At 42.3% G+C, this 20,602-nt stretch overlaps 1 protein-coding gene across 4 annotated transcripts in view; it reads right to left on the bottom strand.

Annotated features, from left to right (window-relative positions):
- TAX1BP1 (Tax1 binding protein 1) overlaps positions 1 to 14,610 on the bottom strand; it is a 33,101-nt gene extending 18,491 nt beyond the window's left edge. The window contains exons 1-6 of one of the 4 annotated variants that reach the window (XM_079947996.1): positions 14,485 to 14,610; positions 12,897 to 13,001; positions 8,089 to 8,272; positions 5,172 to 5,274; positions 3,661 to 3,848; positions 2,185 to 2,343 (exon numbers count right to left, since the gene is read on the bottom strand). In XM_079947996.1, coding sequence (XP_079804122.1) covers positions 2,185 to 2,343; positions 3,661 to 3,848; positions 5,172 to 5,274; positions 8,089 to 8,272; positions 12,897 to 12,919 — 657 coding nt within the window. In that variant the 5' untranslated portion in view covers positions 12,920 to 13,001; positions 14,485 to 14,610. Of the gene's footprint in view, positions 1 to 2,184; positions 2,344 to 3,660; positions 3,849 to 5,171; positions 5,275 to 8,088; positions 8,273 to 12,896; positions 13,002 to 14,131; positions 14,155 to 14,484 lie in introns of those variants that run through there. The other 3 variants (XM_079947997.1, XM_079947998.1, XM_079947999.1) reach the window with 3 other exon arrangements.
- Positions 14,611 to 20,602: the final 5,992 nt, after the last annotated feature.

Raw genomic sequence — 20,602 nt, 5'->3', positions numbered from 1 at the left:
CTCTTCCTTCCCTCCTCCGTGGCTCGCTTTGAAACAGCAAAGCGGGAGAAGAGCTGCTGAGTGGGGAGAGAGAGGGACAGAGAGCCTGCTTCTTTAAAGGAGCAAAGCGGGAGAGGAGAGGAACCGCTTACATAAGTGTAAGCGGCCCCTGTCCGGTTGGTTCCTTTAAAGCAAGCAGGCTCTCTGTCCCTCTCTCTTCCCTACTCAGCTCGCTACATAGCAGCAAAGTTTTTCAGCTCGCTAAGCTGGGGATGAGCGGGGAGGAGGGAGAAAAGCAGAGCCTGCTTGCTTTAAAGGAGCAAAGTGGGAGAGGAGAGGAGCCTTCTCCCCTTATACCCCTCTTCTTCATTATTAGCAGCATCCTTCTCCATACACCCCACGCGTGCTCCTTGTCCCTTGAGTGCTTTTCCTTCCCTCCCCACTTAAAACGTGGTTACAAAGCACAGATCCAGATGGATCCTCAGGATTTTTGCACTGGGTCACCCCAAATTCACCATCAGATCACATAGCATGTCCATGGCTACATCTTGCACCAAAAAAATCACACACCCACTGTTGCCTGGGGCCGCAGTGGTGCAAAAACGTGGTTACAAAGCATGGATCCACATGGATCCTCAGGATTTTTGCATTGGGCTACTCCAAACTCACTGTCAGATCACATGACTGTGGCCACAGCATGAACCACAAAAATCATACATCCACTGTTTCGTTTAGAATATTTTTTTTCTTGTTTTCCTCTTCTAAAAACTATGTGCGTGTTATGGTCGGGTGCGTGCTATAGAGCGAAAAATACGGGTATATTCCCGCATTTCAAAGGGCAGGATCCAATGCAACATTAGCAAAAGTTGAGGACTGATGTTGTTGCCTAACAATTCTGCAATGCAATGCAGAAGGTCAACTCTTCAAAATCTAACAAAAACAGCTGCTGCCCTAGAGGTTGAAAAACACATTTTGAAAGTGTAGGGAAGCAAGTGGATGTAGTTGTTGCACCACACTAAGAATGAGCTTCCTTGTCAGGAGAATGACTACCATGACTGGATACCACCCATGCAGCCTCTGAGCCTCCCACTCCCAAATCTGTCCTAGAGGATCCCCTCAACCCTTTGGGGGGAAATTAAGAAAAGTGTGTGTGTGTGTGTGTGTGTGTGTGTGTGTGTGTGTTGGTGGAGTGGGGGTGAGACTAACATTGCTTCTCACTCCATGCCGCTAATGGATGCATTACTGTCAGCTGAGTGATTTCGTTGGGTACAACACTATATAGTGTTTAACTTAAGTCTAAACTGAGCTTCTGCAACTACCAAAGGAACAAAATTATCCCTATCATTTTGTAACCAAAGGAACTGCAAATCAATGGGCACTGAAATGTATCTTCCATATTTGAGTAACTTTAAAAGAGTTTTACAAAATAAATATACATTTATTTTCACGCCCTTTTAAGATTATTAATAGAAGACTAGAACAACAAAGAAAAAGAAAAGAAAGCCATAAAACCATGATTTTTATTAACTTGCAGAAAGAGAAAAATTATGAAACCAATGAATCTGTCAGTACTCTTTATTTAGTCTATACATATGGAAACATTTTTCAAATGTTTACAGGATCAGCAAAGAGACATGTTAACTGATTTACTATATACCAAAATTATACATAAGGGAGCTAAGAGCAGACACTAACATAATATTTAAGTCTAACCCAGGATCCTAGTATTAGATTGTCACGAGAGGGAGACAAATGACTGTACAAGACAGCACTGCAGTGTGGGCATTACCTGGCTTAATACAACATATCATTTGTTTGTTATATTAAGCAAGCTTGTGCTGTGCAAGACAATGGAAACATTTGGAAAACTGCTCCCTCATACAACTTAAGCTAGATATTAAAAAATTTTAAAGTGTGTTTCTGTCTTCCATTGAGTTAGTCCTGGGCGAAAACAGCCTGAATCAAAACTTTTTGAAAAGTTCTACCAAGTTATCAAGACACAACAATATTAAAAGCTATCAGAAGAGTAGATATTTATGTTACACCTACATACATTCTGGAAAGTATATCCATCGCTAAAAACTTTCAAATGATGTTGTGCATCCTCTATCCTGAACTCTGGCGTATTTTAAAAGTTTTTTAAAGTTTTAATCTGCCTTTGAAAATGTACAATTCTTTTAAGCTTTATTGAACTTTAGGAGTTACCTTTTGCTGTGCTTCAAGCTGATCACATCTTTCCTTTTCACGGTTCAGTTCTTTTTCCAGTCTTTCAACTTGATCTCTAAGCTGCAGGGTTTCCTTTTCAAGTGAAGCAGTCACCTTTAATAGTTCTTCTTTTTCTTTCATAGTTTTTTCAATCTGGAACTAAAACGACATAATCCCATCTTACATGGTAGTTCTTGCCTCAATATTACCATAGCATTACAAATTTGTAAGTACTGTACAATTTCTTTCAAGCTGCATAAATGAAGTACACAAAACCAAAAGAACAGTTCCCATAATTACTTTAATATTTTGACCACCCACCTTATCACACATTAATCATAAATTAAGGCTGAATTTTTATGTCAGGTTAATAGTCAGCACAGATAACTATTATTACTTTAAAAAAAAAAAAGGCAAAAGGTAAAAGACCCCTGGATAGTTAAGTCCAGTCAAAGGCGACCATGGAGTGCGGCGCTCATTTCACTTCAGGCCAAGGGAGCCAGCGTTTGTCCACAAACAGCTTTCCAGGTCACGCGGCCAGCATGACTAAACCGCTTCTGACGCAATGGAACACAGTGACAGAAACCAGAGCGCACGGAAACGCCGTTCACTATTTATAGTTACAAGAAGTATCTAACTTCTGTGATTTGTAAAAGTTTATTTGTATCTCTCAACTATAAGTAACCACCAGAACTCTAGAAAAGAGAATCATGGGATCCTTTAGGAACTTAAGCCCTCTTGAGGACTTCACCACAGAATCATAAAGCTGGAAGGTACCCCCAAGGGAATCTCAACCACATTCCCATGTAAGCAATCGTGCTGGAGGATACTGGCACACTCTGCCAAGCTCCACCTATCCTAATATGCCATCTCTATTCTGTTGAGAATCATCCACAAGTTTGAGCACAAAGGTCTGCAACAGAGAGCATCCCGATCCTTGCACCATGCCACAAACTGGCATGAATAATAGTGAAGTCTCTCAACCCTTTCTCCCCTCTGCTAATTATTCCTAATGACCCTGTCACATCACAATACCTTCCTTCCTCACAGAAGCTTTGCAACCTATTTTTGAGCTCTGAAGTGCTTTTTAGGCTACGGATTTAAAGTGGAGAAGTTCATAGGTAAGTGTGTGTGCAGATACAAGTGAGCATATACAGAGCTGCAGACAATGTAGAAAATATCCGTTAATCTAAGATTTTCTAGCATCTCCACAAGCATTTGCTCCCAGCTGAGAAACACCTGTGCATGTTAAGGTAGCTACTGTCAAAGTATTCATTTTTACAAAATGCCATCCTGCACTCCTAAGTTATACTTGGAGTATACCCAGTGAAATGAATGGACCTACATGATTAATGTCCATTCATCTTAATGGGTCTATCCCAAATATGGATACAACCCTTTAATTCTAACTTGACGGAAGTGCAGTTCTACGCTGTACAGCTAAATTAACAAGTATCACAATTTGCTAATTCAAACCTCAAGAAGTCCAGCCTTTGTGGTCACCACCAACATGTCTGAATTCCCTTCATCTTCCATCGTCAACAATTCTTCAACAGGAGATGATGTTCGAAATTGAAATGGAGTGCTTGCTCCACGGATCTCACCCTTATGTGTTACATAGCAGAACTGGTAAAATTCACCATCATCATTCGGAAGGTAGTAGCCTAATGAAAAAACAGAATTTAAAGACCAAGTTCAGGGAGGCACTTAGCACAGGGAGACTCCTGTCCTTCAGAGCCAGACAAACAAACTGTATACAGGATGAGGAAGTTCCCACCCTGAATTTCAAGTTGCTTTTGTCCCTTTGAAGGGGAAAGTCTTGCTCTTTTTAAGACAGTGTAAGAGAGACTAAAATACACCAACAGGAGAGCAGTGATAGGCCTTAGGACAGCAGGTAGCTGCCACTTGCCTCACTTTCTTGGTCATGGAGGTCTAATGTCCTCTTGGGTCAGCATCTTTCACATGCATGATCACCTGAGGAGACAGAGCTGCAAAGCTGCCTACATATAGACTCATTTAGCCAGACCAGTTGGGAATTAGTAACACCAAGTGATTGTTTGGGTGGTGCTGGTCAGCTGTAAGTCAAGACAGGATGTGCCCCTCCATGTTTTATGGCTTCACACTCCTCTTGTGGGTGGAACACTCAGCTGATTTAGAGGGAAGGGGGCAGTGCCTCCCACTTGACTCCAAGCTCAGGAGTATGGCTCACATGATGTTAAGACTCTTCCATCTACAGTACAGGAGATGGAAAAAGAGAACTAGTCACTCACCCACCCCACCTATATCCAAAAGGGAAAGTGCTCATGCATGCTTTGGGAACTGAATAAAGATACACTACAATACAGGCTATATTGGGTCCAGAACCTTTGCCTGCAGCTCCCAACCTCTTCACCTGCTAGCACCCCAATAAAAGAAAGGCAACACCCCTTTTGATAGTAATGCCTTCTGGGGAAGAAGATAGAAGACCCAGTAGATGGAATGACCAAGGCGACTCATGCAAGGTCCTGGAAAATGAAACAGTTGAGTAGAGTCTCTGTAGGTGATACCCCATATTTGCCTGACTATAGGACCTGGGGATACAGCAGGTTATATATTCTGTATCATACATTGCGTGCCCATTATACATTAAGAGCAGGCACCAAAGGAACTCCCAACAGATTTCTCAGAGAAGCCAGGAAGTATAGATCCTATCACTTGTTGAGCTCTATCCCAGATTGATAAGAGGTTGTCATCTTTACCACATGGTTAAATGGTGAAGAACACTGAAGGGTACTCCAATTAAACACAAGGAATAGAATAGATCCACTTACCCAGAACATCTAACTATAATGTTTATGTGCCCAAAGGTTTGAATCAAAGCTGTACTAAATAAATGATAAGTCAATAGAAATGGTATACCTTATAACAAAATATATGGATGTTTTTGAAGTTCTAAATAAGCAACAGAAAAAAACCTAAGCAGACATAGCAGCCAATTTAAAATTTACCTTGAAAAGACAGCACAGAGTTAACTGTTGATCCTTCCACATAGTTGTCAGGCATAGGTGACCAAAGAAATGTGTAATAATCTCGTGCAGTACTCCAACCAACCTAAAGTAAAATGCAGCCTTATCACAATATAATTATGCTCAATTCTTTGTAAAAATTAACTTTCAGATCATCCAAGAAAAGTATTCATTTAAAAATCCAATTAACCACTGCTGTGCATATTTATATGCTTAATGTAGTTTTGTCTCAACACTGTATAATTGTCTCAACAATGCAGTTTCTCAATAATTTAGCCACTGATAATGCTCCAATATGGTCTTAGGCACAAAAAGGGGGGGGGCATGAGACACACTGAACCCTCCATAATGTGTGTTCATAGCTTTGAGACTCTTAATAAAGTAGGACTAGAGTTTCTGCACTAGCTTCAAAGCTTTCCCTTCACTTACATAGGCTACAGATACACTTTGGCAGCAGCTATTTTAATACCTAATCTTACCCCCTTCCCCAAATTTTTGTGCTTGTTTTACATTGAGGATAAACATCAAAACTATTACCTCTAGAATAATTTCATCATAGGTTTCACTCCAATTGTATGCTACCCGTGCATTCAGTTTGTTTTTTCGCCCAACCCCACCGTTTCCCTTTGTTATAAAAGGATGTTTGATCAGGAAGTTGGTAAAAAAAATACTTCTGCCACCTGCACCAGGATATAAACTAATTGCACTAAGCCCAGAGACAAAAGTTAAAAAGTGGAAATTTATCCTACTTACATTAGTCTAAGAGTTAACAATAGTCAGACAGCCACCACACTGTTAACTTTAAAACTGGCTGGCAACAGGGCCATTTTCAGGTTTCGTTGCTAGTAAATGAGTGCTTCATTTGAAAGATACTCCCTTGTGAATAGTTTGGATTCCTAAAAGTCTGCTATCTGAAGACCAACACAGATCTACCTACAAGTGGATCTACCAGCAAGGAGGGGACATGAGATGTTCCAGTCTGACATTGCTACTTTTCTATCCTTCACTTCCTCCAAGTAGCTCAAGTAGCAGCAAGGTTCCCTCCCGATTTTATATTCACCACACCCCAGTAAGCTGGGGTGAGGGCAACTGGCCCAAACTCACCTAGGAAACTTTATGGCTTAATGGAGATATGAACCTGAGGCTCTCCAATCAGAGCCTGAAACAAGCCACTACAGTATGCTAGCTCTCAAATAAAGAATGGCAGACCACAATCATTCCTAGCAAGTAGGTCTTCTCATGAGGATAGTCTTCAGCATGTCTTGGCTTTGCCAAGCAGCAAGTTTGGGTCTTTAACTAGAACTTACTTGCAAGTAATTCTTATACTTACAATGCCACAGTTTGAATGCTTAAACATGAAAGGGAGGGAAGAACTATGTGTGCACTTACTGTACAACCAATCAATAATCCTCAAGAATTAATTTACATGGTTTTTAGGTACGTATATGGAAACTTCTTATACAGCACCCCTCTTCAAGACTTGCTGAACCCCCACCAGGAAGTCAACAGAAAGTTGCACGTCTGCCATCGGAACCTATATTACAGTACTGACAACAGCAGGAACTAGCACAACCAAGATGCTAACTCAGACTGCATTAATTGTTCTGAGCCAGTGCATAAGAAAGCTTAACAAACCCAGTCTAAGATTCAAATTCTGCTGTGTGCCAAGGTTAATATGAAGCCTTCACAGGGGGTTTGGAGTTGTAAATATACATTCCTTGACCTAGCTTTCTTCCATGTTGACCCCTTGACCCTAATGGAACAAACAGGCATTGTGAAACCTTTTTCCATATCTGTGAATCTCAGATAAGAGCATGCAAACCACCAACTTCTTGTGCAACACTGACATTTGCTCCAACACTGGTATGAGACTAGAGATCAGGCTGAAATATTTTCACAAACTGCGTACTCCACAAAGGCTATGCACAAGGTAATAATTTCCAGGTTCCATTTTTTTCTTATATCTTGTAGAACACTGTTTGCATTTTCTTGCCTCATCAATTCTCAGGTACAGTAAGGCATTCTATAACTCAAAGAGGTTAACATGAAATCTTCTTTACAATACCGGCTTCTCTTAATATGTGTATGATCATTAGATTTCTTTCCAAGTATGATCACTGAACACAGCACGACTCACTTCCAAGTAAACATGCACAGGAAAATTATTTTAGTAAAGGTATAGAAAAGAGTAAAATCACAACAAAAAAGGGAAGAATGTTTAAATTGAAGAGTACAGCTAGTAGGAGATATTTGCTTTCATAAATATGTATAGCAAAAATGACTAACCCTCATTGAGTTATTATATTTAAAATATCAGGTACTTATTTTAAAACATCTATTAAAAATATAATCAAATCATTAAAATAATATAAAGAACAAAAGAAGCAGTAGGTAAAATATAACCACCAACATACTAGGTAGATTAAAATATATTAACCCAAAGAATCAAATACCTACTGGAAAGAAAGAAAAATTCACAAAAGCTGAAGGCAATCAGAGAGATGAGCCTCTAGGTATGGCCAAAGGGAATGCCTTTCTCTGCATCCCAATCAAACACAACTCAGATGGTGGGATGAAGAGCAGAGAAAATCTCTACAAAGTGGACAGGTTCATATTCTGTGATTAAATTATGTAGATTAAATTGTAAGGGAGAGGGTACATGGTTCCGCCTTAGCGGGAGGTATAAGTGTAAGTAATTTATTGGTACCTTCCCACCCAACAAATGGTGATATGGCCTCAAAAGCAGTAGAAATTCATCTATGATGATGTTGCCATAAACTCATTTGTATTTCTAAAGCAAAACACATTCCTAACCATTTTATCCCATTTTCATGTGTATCTTCTAATTAACAGAAGTGAAATCTTACCATATATTAAAACATGCTACAAACTTGCTTACCTTGAAAATACCAACCCAATCTTTTTGGTGAGGGCGTATATAGGGAGTCAGAGTGTAATGGCACTCAAGGTGCACATTTGGAAGGTAACTTTTTGCTACATTCTGAAAGATGACATGTGCAAAATTTGAAGTCTGCAGGGCACTGTTTGAAGATGGAACTTCTTGAAAGGATGACATAGTTGCTCTGTAAAATAATGTTAAAATTCCTATTAAAACAGAAATTTGTATGATTCCAAGTTTTAAAGGTACAGACAACCTAAATTTCTTAACCACCCTTCATAAAAGATTGCAGGATAGCATGCAAAAGTATGAATAAAATTGAGTCAAACATACAAATATAAATTAAAGCCAATAGGCAAAAAATGTAAGAAAAATGCGAAACAAAAAACCACAGCCCCCTAAAAATAGAACACAATCCCGAAAGTTATTTAAATTATAAAACTTTGTGGTATTCTCATTCCCATTTTAAAGACTCATTTAACACACAGTACCTAATCACTGGGTCAGCAGGATGAGAGTGCCTCCACACATCGTACCATCCACTAAATTAGCTTTATCCGCACAACATGCTAAGAGGATCTAAACATATATTACGTAGCTAAAGCAGGGTCACACTCCCCTGCTTCGCTCCCATGAAGGTCATCCATCACGGCTGCCAATGCTTCCCCCCCAACCTGGTGCCCTTCAGATTTTTGGACTCCAACTTCCATCATCCTGACTACTGGCATGCCAAGTGGGAGTGATGTGAATTGGAATTCAACAAGATCTAGATAATCCATTTCATCCAGAAGTGGCTGGAGCTGAACTGCCACCACCTTTCTGAAAAAAGGATATTTACAGCTGGGCAATATAGGCAACCGGTTTAGGCGTATCTGAAATTTCACAACCACGAACGCATGCACTGTGTCAAACATATAAATGACTAAAAAAGGTCACAAAAAGGGGTGGAATTCAGCAGGCTTATGGAATGTAATTGACCACTGCCTGTAGTCATTACAAATCATCAGGTTTTCAAGTGAGCTTCTTAAGGCATAAGAAGGAGACACCACCTTCTTGATGCACTATTCTTGAGTCAACAGACTCATACTTGAGAGACTTACACCATCTATGGACCAACTTGTCTCCCCATTTGTTTCAAGGTAAACCAAGGAACCAAACACCTCTGCAGTGCCTGAGAGGCAATGATTTCAAAATGACAGCAGAGACTGAAAAAAGAGTGTTAGTCACATCAGCTTGAAATTCCTCAAAAGCATTCAGGAATTTTATTGGATTCCATGTGTCTCTAAAAGCAGACCAACTTAATGGATCCACCATCCCTGCAGAGGAAAACTGCCAGTATCAATCTAAATCTCACCCAGAAGTGAAGTGACCGTAACAGGACTGCAGTAAACCCTATTATTTCCAGGCAAGCCTCCTCTCTGGTCCAAAATATCATATTCATTGCATGCCTTCCAGAATCTGTCAGGCCAATAATACATTTAAACAGCACCATTAAGGTTCTGAAGTCCCAAAGTTGGCCTCTTTAAGATGGATATAGCATGAATACTGAAATTTCCAGTCCAGCATCCTTTTTCTAACCCCATGTTTCCTTGTGTTTATCCATCAGGGATGGGGAATGTGCAGCACTCAAGATGTAGTACTGTAACTTCCATCACTGCTGCAGGTTCCCCTGCCCTGTCAAAAATGATTTGAAGTTAAAACTAAACAGATAAAGTGCCAATTAGCAAATGGCATCCAATTATTCAGGAAGGTTAAAGTGGCCTGTAAAGAGTTCCAAAAAGCTATCTGTAAATTAGGTGAATGGACCCACAAAATGGCAAAAATGCTAAAGCAAAATAAGCATAATGCATACTGGAGCAAAAAAATGCCAAGTTCACAAAGTCTGAACTGGCAGTGACTAATTAGGAGAGAGATATTTGGGCCACAATTAATAGCTTACTGAAAACATCAGCTCTCTCTGCAGCACGGAAGAAAGAAATTCCCATGCTAGCATAAGAAAAGGGGCTAAAATTAAACTGTCTATACATAAATGCCTCATAAAAATTGAATGTGCAACTTCACATTTGGTCATGCCACCTTGAGGAGATAAAAAAGGCACATGATAACCAAAATTATCAAGTGATTGGAACAATTTTCTTAAGAGAAAAAGCTGAACTATTTTATACTGAACTAGAAAAATACAATATTTTTAAAATGTATGCATGGGTAAGAATAGACAAGATTTTCTGCCTCTAATATTAGTGCTCTTGTCTCTCAATAAAATTAACTGGCAGTAGATTCAGGACAGACAGAATAACAGAATTGCAGAGTTGGAAGGGATCCGGGGGTCAGCTAATCTAAGCCCCTGTAATGCAGGAATCCTGCCCACAGCTGTCCCTGGGTGGGCTCAAACCACCAACCTTCTGGCTAACAGCCAGATGCATTGCTAAACACTAGAACACTGATGTGGATTTTGTGGGAAAGGTTCAAATGGGGGGAGGGAGAATCCTAGGCAAATTTTGCACAGGGTAGTTTGCATTGCAAAATGCTCCACTGACTTTGAGAACATTTATATTACTTGTATTTAGTAAACAAAGATAAACACTTTGAAACTACCAAACTTATCTAATATAATATTTGCAATTGGCATCCATTCATTATTACTAACAAACTGATGAAATTGATAAAGTTTCCACAAAAGATACTGCTAGAAAATTCAGTTTTAGAAAATTTTCTGTGCCACATCACTGCATGATGGAATTTGCTGTCAAAGAATGTGGTCTCGACCACTAGTCTAGGTAAAGGACCGCTGACAGTTAAGTCCAGTCGCGTACGACTCTGGGGTTGCGGCGCTCATCTCGCTTTATTGGCCGAGGGAGCTGGCGTACAGCTTCCGGGTCATGCGGCCAGCATGACTAAGCCGCTTCTGGCGAACCAGAGCAGCGCACGGAAACACTGTTTACCTTCCCGCAGCTTTTGAACTGCTAGGTTGGCAGGAGCTGGGACTGAGCAACGGGAGCTCAACCCGTCACGGAGATTTAAACCGCCAACCTTCCAATTGGCAAGCCCTAGGCTCAGTGTTTTTTTTGGGTGGGAAACTTGTGGTCATTCCAATGTTGTTTAACTGCTCCAAACTTTCATCAGCCTAGACCCAAAGGTAGTTTGCCAATGAACGCCTGTTGCTGGGAAATCACCTGTTTTACCTTCTAACTCTGACTGTAAGCTTCTTGGTGGCAGGTGAGTAGCCAATGTGGGAATCAGGATGAGGACTACATTTGTTCTGATCCAGGCATAGCCAAGGTGATGTCTTCCAGATACTATGGCCTGCAATTCTCATGAGCCCCAGCCAGCAAGGCCTACTTTCAGGCATTCTAGGCACTGTAGTCTGCACCACCAAGAGCACCACATTGGCTAGCCAGTCTGATCCAAGAGATTCTTATGTTCACTCCCTCCATCTTGTTCCTCATTAAAGGCAAATGCACATAATGACTTAATGCAAAGTTATCTCTTCCAATACAGTTTTTATAGTGAAAACCTCATTACAAAAGCATGACTTAGGAGTGAAGTGGATGCTACTCTATGCTAGCAACTGTGGGATAAAGAACATTAGACTGCATAACTTAGCCAACTGTTGTGTACAGGAATATTCACAAGGTTACTAAGGTAATGAGCACTCTTGAGTTGAGTCAATGCGAAACGGGAAGCTTATTTTAAAAACAGTTTTTAATAAGACTCCTTTCTGATAGTCACAAAAACAGATTGTGTTTATCACCATGTCTAGGCAAACATCATTAGTGGATAGTATTGTTGCCACAATCTCAGCTATGCAGAACATGAGACCACAAAAAGCATCCAAAACACATCTGAATCATCATATTCACACTGACAAAGGAAGGGAGTTTATCATGACCTAACTGGTCTACATATACAAGAGGCTGAAAAGCAACTCTTCGCCATGTTTACTGGTCACTATCCTCAGACTCCACTGAGGAATGACACAAAAATTCCCATAGCTTCATAAAGTTATATATTTGCAGGAGCAAATCTATATTTGGACAGACATGCCTGCAGAGCTTTGACCAGAGGCCTACTATTTACCATGCAAAAGGCTCAAATCCACTTTAGGGGGGATTTTCCCCCTTCCACTACATTAACAACAAAATCCTGTACCAGTATACTCAGAAGTCAGTCACATCAAGCACAATAGAGTATAGTCACAAGATTCAGGCATCAGGATTGCAACTTCATTGGCATCACAAAACTAGGGACCTTCTGTTAACTCACTGTTATGACTGATCAGTGATTATCCTGTTTCATTAGAATATTTAAATAAGAATGAAACACCCTTTGCATTTTATGGCTTTTAGGCCTTGGTAATTAGAATTCTCTTCAGACACATGTGTAGTTCAAATGGAGATTATGTTTCATGTGCTTGATGAAAAGGGTTCTGCTCAGTGGTAGTTTATACTACAACAAATCTGTTCTTTGATGCCATAAAACTTGTTTTATGGGATCGTAGTGCAAAAAAGGCAGGTAAATAGTTTTTTTATGAATGTTGTTCTTAATATCATCAGAATTTCCTAGAAAGGACATAAAGCTGAACATGTTTTAATTCTGTGTTAAAGAAAGATATGGTTTATAATTAGTTTTTGTATTTCCAGAAATACATCCATTGTGTTTTTATCCCAGCATATTTGTAAAACTTGAGTCCCTAGCCCAAGGCAATAATCTAATCTGATTAACTCCACAATAATTTCTCTCATTCTCTTAAGAACAATCTGCAAACAAGGGTTTAATACCATGCCTTCAATAAGAAACATTTTTTGTACCTTTTGAAGAATTCTTGCAGCATCCAGCTTTAGGAAGATTTTTGGCATACTTCAGACGCTTGCATATTAAATTGGAAATGGTAGTTTCATCATTGTCACTTTGGTCTGGAGGGAACAGTATGCCTCAGCATTAATACTTATTTGCCATAGTATTCCACACACCATGGATTGTGACTATCTTCCCAAGTGTTACTGTTTAAAGCACTCGATGTCCTCTTTAATAGAGCAGCATCAACAGTGCAACCTACTATCTATATATTTTCTATTCAAGAACCACCTTTATTTGTTTCCATTACAAACAGGAACACTGAAAATGAATGTTTTTCAAGCTCATTCAATACCAGCTTTCTAAAGGCAATAAATTACCCCAAACATTTGAGTCAATATTTATCTAAGAATTCGTATTTTTTATTTTTAAAAACCCTTCAATAGCTTACTCCAAGGGTAAACAACCACTGTGATACACAGTAGCAATCCTACCTTAAAGATACAACCGCCCCCACCACCTCATGCAACTCACAGTTTGAAATCTATTCCAACACGCAAAGGTAGCTACTCTGTCTGGAAAAGTCATCTAGAGCAGCAGTATTTCTACCTGTCATTAAACAGTAGTCAAATCTGATGTGTTAAGTACAAAAATCCTGCTGGAGTTTGCAAGCAGCTGCACGTCAAAGCTGGCAAAAGCGAAAACTCTTCGGGACCTTGTTTACACAGCTCACAATGAGCGGATCTGATGGGAGGAGCTGAACTGGAGCCAAGAGAATAGTGCTAACAAACAGAAGCAGAACGTACTAGGGTTTTATTTCCTGAGAGAGATAATTGCATATTATTGCCTCCATCGCCTGGCGAATTTAACCTGACCTTTGCCCCTCTCAAAGCTATTCCACCTGCAGGCGGTATGGAACGGAATGCAAAAGCGCTTGACACGCCCTTCCCCCAACCCTCCCTTCCCCCAGTTGCGCAGCAACACTATTACTTCGAAACGGGGCTGCCCCCTACCTAACTCCCAAGCAGGTCCACCTGCTCAACTTCTTGCGCTGCTGCCATTTTCCCTCTCTGCAAGCCTAACCTCGCCAAGCCGGCGCTCCTTCCCTTAAGCCTCTCGGCGCTTACGTAACACGCGCCACAGACATCAGATTAAGCAAAAGTGGAATTTCGACGCGGTTCTTGCACAAGCCCCGCATCCCGAACGAATCGCGCGGCGCCGCATTCGCCACCTTCCCTCGTCCTCTTACCCTCTCCTATCTCAGCGTCACCTTGGAACCCGGCGCAGACACGTTCACACGACCATCTCCCCGCCGTCGCGCTGCAGCCGGCGATACACCCGCCCCCGCGGCCTACGGCCCACCGCCCGCACCGTAAGCAGCGGACCCCGCCCCCAAATCACCTCCACAAGGGCGACCGCGCGCGCCCCCACACAAACACGCAACCTCGCCTTCGCTACGCGGACCAACGGACGACACCACCCCGCCCCCCCCCTCCCGCGAGTGTCACTGTGACGGAGGATACCGAGAGCAAGTAACTTTACCCCCTTACGCGTAACACGGCCAGGAAGGGAGTTCACCGCGGGGAAGACTAGGCCCCTCACCTATCAGGGACGCTGGAGGCTTCAACAACACAGACGTGCGGCCGCCATTACTACCTCAAGATCCCGGCCCCCTTCGCCCGCGTCACTTCCGGCCTCCGCGCGTCCGAGCGCCTCTCGCGCTCTCCTCACACGTGACAGCCTCGAATCCAAGTGCGCCCCTGCCGCGTCATCCTTTTAGTCTGAGTTCTCACAGCCCACCGAGCGTGCTGCCCAGTCTTGTCTCCTGAGCGGGTTCAGGAAGACCTGTTAGCTCATATAAGAGTTGTAGAATTATAATGGATCCCCAAGGATCATCTAGTCCAGTGATGGCGAACCTTTTAGAGACCGAGTGGCCAAACTGCAACCCACTTCTTTATCGCAAAATGCCAGTATGGCAATTTAACCTGAAAACTGAAGTTTTAGTTTAGAAAAAACCACTCCTACATTAACATCTTTTGTCCTAAAAGAAAAACACTATAGCAGAGCTTTCAATGATACAAACAACTTTTAATTGAAAGGCAAAAGTTTGCATTATCCTTGTTTGGGAGATCCTGAAAAAGGGAATTACAGTGGTAGCTCGGGTTAAGTACTTAATTCGTTCCAGAGGTCTGTTCTTAACCTGAAACTGTTCTTAACCTGAAGCACCACTTTAGCTAATGGGGTCTGCCGCTGCGCCACCAGAGCACAATTTCTGTTCTCATCCTGAAGCAAAGTTCTTAACCCAAGGTACTATTTCTGGGTTAGCGGAGTCTGTAACCTGAAGCGTATGTAACCTGAAGCGTATGTAAACCGAGGTACCACTGTACTGTCGGACAACATGGCCGTTTTGATAATTTCCCTTCAAGAAACTCTTTAGGAGATTTCAGAGTAAAAGCTGAATGGCCATCTGCCATGGATGCTGTAGTTGAGATCCCTGCATTGCAGGGGGGTTGGACTTAGATGACCCTCAGGTTACCTTCCAACCTCCCACAATCCTCTGATTCGATGGCTAGCCCGCCGGGATGCACTTCTAAAGATCACTCGTGCGGGAGGGAGCAAAATGGCGCCAGGCTTACTGGCAGTTCTGCACCGTGATTCTTTAAGACAGCGGAATGGAGCATTTATGTTTCTGCTGCAGCCCACAGGTGGCAAACTGGCTATTCGCGCATGCGTGGCTTTACTCGGCACTCACACTGCCCCTACAAACTCATGCCCCTACAAACTGTGCTGGAGCGATGGCACGCGTGCCCACAGAGAGGGTTCTGAGTGCTGTTCGCCACCACTGATCTAGTCCAACCTCTGCTGCGATGCAAGAATTTCAACACCGGACCAGACTCTGCAAGTGCACGCCCTCCAACATTTCTCTGATGAAAATAAGGACACCCTATTCTATAACAATAATAATAAAAATAATTATACCCCACTGGGTTGCCTAACCACTCTGGGCAGCTTCCAACATATAGCAAACACATAATAAAACATTTCAACATCTGCCTTCAGGTATCTTCAAAAGGTTGTATAGTAACTTATCTCCTTGGCTTGGGGGCTGCCTTAACTCCATACCCTCCAACATTTCTCTGATGACAATTGGGGCGTCCTAAGGAAACATTCCAAGATCAAATCAGAAATGGGGATGGCATCTGTAAATCCAGGGCTGTTTCTGGAAAATAAGGACACTTGGAGGGTGTGCAAGTGTGCTAGCCATTACTGTGGGGCTGCAATCCTGGGCCTGCAGAACCATCCTGAGGGGAATGGTTCCGGGGCCCATATCAGGCCCACAGAGTCGTGAGTGAGCTCTTCAGTATACCTGAAGGAGCATCTCCAACCCCATCGTTCACCATGGACACTGAGGTCCAGCTCCAAGGGCCTTCTGGCAGTTCCCTCACCGCGAGAAGTGAGGTTACAGGGAACCAGGCAGAGGGCCTTCTCGGTAGTGGCACCCGCCCTATGGAACGCCCTCCCATCAGATGTCAAAGAAATAAACAACTATCTGACTTTTAGAAAACAATTGAAAGCAGCCCTTTTTAGGGAAGTTTGATGTGTTTATCGTGGTTTTAATATTCTATTGGGAGTCGCCCAGAGTTGCTGGGGAAACCCAGCCAGATGGGTGAAGCATGTTTATTTATTTATTTAGAGACTGTCAGGCCAGTGGCGGACCTTGGGGTCTCAAATTTCAACAGCACCCTGTACTTTGAGACAACCCTATGGGCTGCGCTACCTAACTCAAAGTAGGTCCACATGCTCAACTTCCTCGCTTCCTGCACCGCAATTTCCCCTCTCTACAGGCTAGCCTCACCAAGTCACGCTTCTTTCATTCAACAAGGGGGCAAAGTAGGACTTGTGAGGGATGTGGCTGCAAAGAAGGTGTAACCTGGGGAGAGTGCCAAGAGCTAAACAGAGATTTCTGAAGAGCCAGGTTTGGCCCTGGACGTAAGGTGCCCCACCCCTCTACTATAGATACTAAGGATATTGACAGTCTTTGAGTTGCTGATACGGTGCTTGAACCTTTTCCATAACCTTTCTTATTTATTTTCACGAGCTTTTAAGGGCCAGTATGTGAAAACTTGTGTGAAAACAAATTTATTTTGCCACAGAGAATGTTGTTTAGTTTGGGATGTGTATTTTTCTGAAGGATTTTGTTAATGACTTCTTTATGGTTCCCAACTCTTCATCAACAGACAGCACCTGTTGGTTTAACATCCTCAAAGCAGTGAAATGGAATTCAGAAAATGGTGAGGCAGAACGAGAGATCTGCTTGTTAACACTGGAGGAGACAGGCAGGAAAATTGACTGTGACAGCAGGCCAGGTGGAAACGTAGGTGGATGGGAATCATTACTCTGAATAATCTTTCATTATCCTGGAACTGGTAAAACAACAGATCAGAGCCAATAACCCTAAATGTTTTGGATGTTACCTGAAACTCCCAGGGCAAGTATAACAGGACTTTTAAAAATCCAGATAACTTAAAACCAAATATTATTGTTGTGGTTTAGTTTCAGTAATGTTTTTTTCTAACTCCATTGAATCAAACAAGCCCAAAGATACAGACATGTCACAGGGAACTTTCTGATGCAAAATAATGTGGGACACTCTTCTGTTTTTCTGTAGCTAGCTGTATCATGCAATTCCATTCCATATGGCTGGTATTCATTACTAGTCCTACCCACTGAAGTTAATGGTTAAGAGTAACAGGTTTATTAATCTCAGTGGGTCTGCTCTGGTTAGGACTTGGGGCTCATCCAGACTCCCGATTGTCCTGTGCTTAGAAAGGATGGGTCCAAGTGGTTTTCCACTTGTCCTTCACTTTCTAGGCATGGATCCCTTGTACCCACCACTTTCCCTGGAAAACCCACTCTTTAGCAATCCGGACAATGTTTGCTCCGATTCAGTAGTAAAGATCAGGTGTCCATGGGGGAAAGTGGCAGGACTATGAGCCCTTATCTGAATACCACCCTATGTCTGCATATTGTGAAGCAACCGGAAAAACTCTATGAGAATACAATTTCCGATGATAAAAACATACAGTGAAATGATGATACTATGTAATGGTACCAATGCAGAGTGGCACAGATCAAGTTGATTCAAATGTTTCATTAACGACGCAGCTGGACTTTTCATCCAAAAGAGCCTGAGGCTACTATGAAATGCAAAAGGTATGTACCAGTCATTGCTTAAATGGGAGCTCATTCTAGTGCTGGCATATGATGTACACGGTACTTTATAAAATAATCTACTGGAAAATTATTACATCACTCTTCGCCTACCTGTTTCTGTTATAAATGATATTCCTGTTATACTTAATTTGGCAGTGTTTGACTCCTAGGCACTCAAACTAATCATGTCACGCATACTTTGAGAGACACGGACGGCATCCCTTTGGACTATATTAGAAATAACTTGTTGGTCGTGTTGCCCATTCAGGAGAAAATCCTGTGTGTATTTTGGATTTCTTTGCCAACCCTTAATTGGAATTGATGAACTAAAACTATTCAAGGGTTGCCAGGTTATTTAAATCGGTACTAGTGAGACTGATGAAAGTTGTGACTTTTCCCATAAGGGGATAGGTGAGAGCAGACACGTTAATTGTGTATATGAGTGTGTGCGGCAGGGTGGAAAGAGAGAAAAGAAACGACTGGATTCTAAGGTGTGAAATTTGGCAGCTTTGCACTGTACAATGGGCATAAGAAACCACATTTTTCTGTCCATGAGCACATCTGACTTGCTGTTATTTCACAGTTGGATGACTGTATTGTTAAAGTAATGGAATGTTTTTTAATAAATGCAAATCATGAATTAAGTGCTTGAACTGGCTACAGTTGCGCTCTCTGGTGTGTAATTAATGTGTGTGTGTTGGAGACCCATGTCTGCGGGAGTGTTTCATTTATTATTTATAGCACACATTTCCCCCCTTTCTTTTTTCTTTTTTACTTCTAGCACACCTTCTCACATACACAGAAACAGCGTCCTATACCTGCAGTGTTGATGGTGAAACCCTGCTAACAGATGAGGCTTTAGCCATTGCTACCTCAAATTGCTACCTCCTGCCAACCTAGCAGTTCGAAAGCATGTCAAAGTGCAAGTAGATAAATAGGTACCGCTCCGGCGGGAAGGTAAACGGCATTTCCGTGCGCTGCTCTGGTTCACCAGAAGCGGCTTAGTCATGCTGGCCACATGACCCGGAAGCTGTACGCCGGCTCCCTCGGCCAATAAAGCGAGATGAGCGTCACAACCCCAGAGTCGGCCACGACTGGACCTAATGGTCAGGGGTCACTTTACCTTTACCTCAAATTGCTATCTGTTAATTCAGTGTTTAATGAGGAAATTTCCCAGTCCAGATAACTGTTGGGCTCCAGATACAAGCATGTTCATGGACTCATGACTTCAGCATTTTGTAGTTGCTGTTGGCATCTGTCTGCCTTGAGAGACAATGGAATGTGCCTCTCAGAGTGAAGTCAAATTGCTGTGTTAGCCGCACTGATGTGACCTTGGTGCACATGCCTGGGCAGTGTGTATGAAGGTCCTGGGCTGCCCAGCCTCGCTGATGGGGTCCAAAGGAAATCAGAGCAATACATTTGGCACCACCAGAGTTGCCAGGAGGTGGCATACAAGGCGCTACCCAACTCTCTTAAGGACTCTACTCCAGATTTGTGTAAGGTTTACTCCTTAGCGGCTTGGCCCTTTATTCACCCAAAGATATCCCGCAAGGCAGCAGAGGTTTAGGAAGAGTGTTTTCCTTCTCCTAGATGAGCTACCTTCCCAGGTTGATGAGCCCCATCTGCCCCTCCCTTCCCTCTACAGCAGAAGAAACCGCCCTCTTAACCACTGGACCCACTATTGGTCTTGTCCACTCAATCCTCTTGAGCCTGTCTTCACATGCAGAGGAAGTCCCTAACTCACTGAGGGTTTGAGACCCATCAGCTACCCTCACCTGGTTTAACTGGCCAGTCGAAGTTGTTTCCAGGGTGTGGCTTCTGTCACATGCTGACAGCTTCTAGGAACCACAGGTGAGAGAGCTGAGTGCAGGGTGTGGAGCAACGGTGGACAAACTACTCCAGAAGGAGCACAATGTATCCCCCACCAGAGGTACTACCCATCCCCTAACACCCCATAAACCCCATAGATAACCAGTGTACTTCTTCATGATGAGAGGCACCGCTTCTTTAAAGTTTCTCCAGAGACCCACTCATTACTTTCTCCACCTTATAGGTTCCCTGTGCCAAATAATAGTGATGAACATCATATTGACAGGAAGGTGTTGTATAAGATACATGGTCCTGTTTGAACACTGTCCTCTCACGATTTTAGACCATTGTATGTTTAATATACTAAAATAATTTTTACTAAGAGATTAACTATTTGCATTTATAAGGGAGAACAAAGTTCTACCGAAGAAGTTCTCAAACTATGGCCTACAAGCTCCAGTCAAGTAGTCTGTGGAAAATATCAGTCTTGGCCCTGCAATTGATTTATCATTTTTCATGACAATAGGAACATCTACAGTGGTACCTCGGGTTAAGAACTTAATTCGTTCTGGAAGTTCATTCTTAACCTGAAACTGTTCTTAACCTGAGGTACCATTTTAGCTAATGGGGTCTCCTGCTGCTGCTGTGCCGCTGGAGCACGATTTCTGTTCTCATCCTGAAGCAAAGTCCTTAACCC

The sequence above is a fragment of the Podarcis cretensis genome (genome assembly GCF_951804945.1).
Source record: "Podarcis cretensis genome assembly, chromosome: 12".
NCBI classification, from domain to species: Eukaryota; Metazoa; Chordata; class Lepidosauria; order Squamata; family Lacertidae; genus Podarcis; species Podarcis cretensis.
The sequence above is the reverse complement of the archived record's forward strand: the minus strand, read 5'-3'. Positions and strand labels throughout refer to the sequence as shown.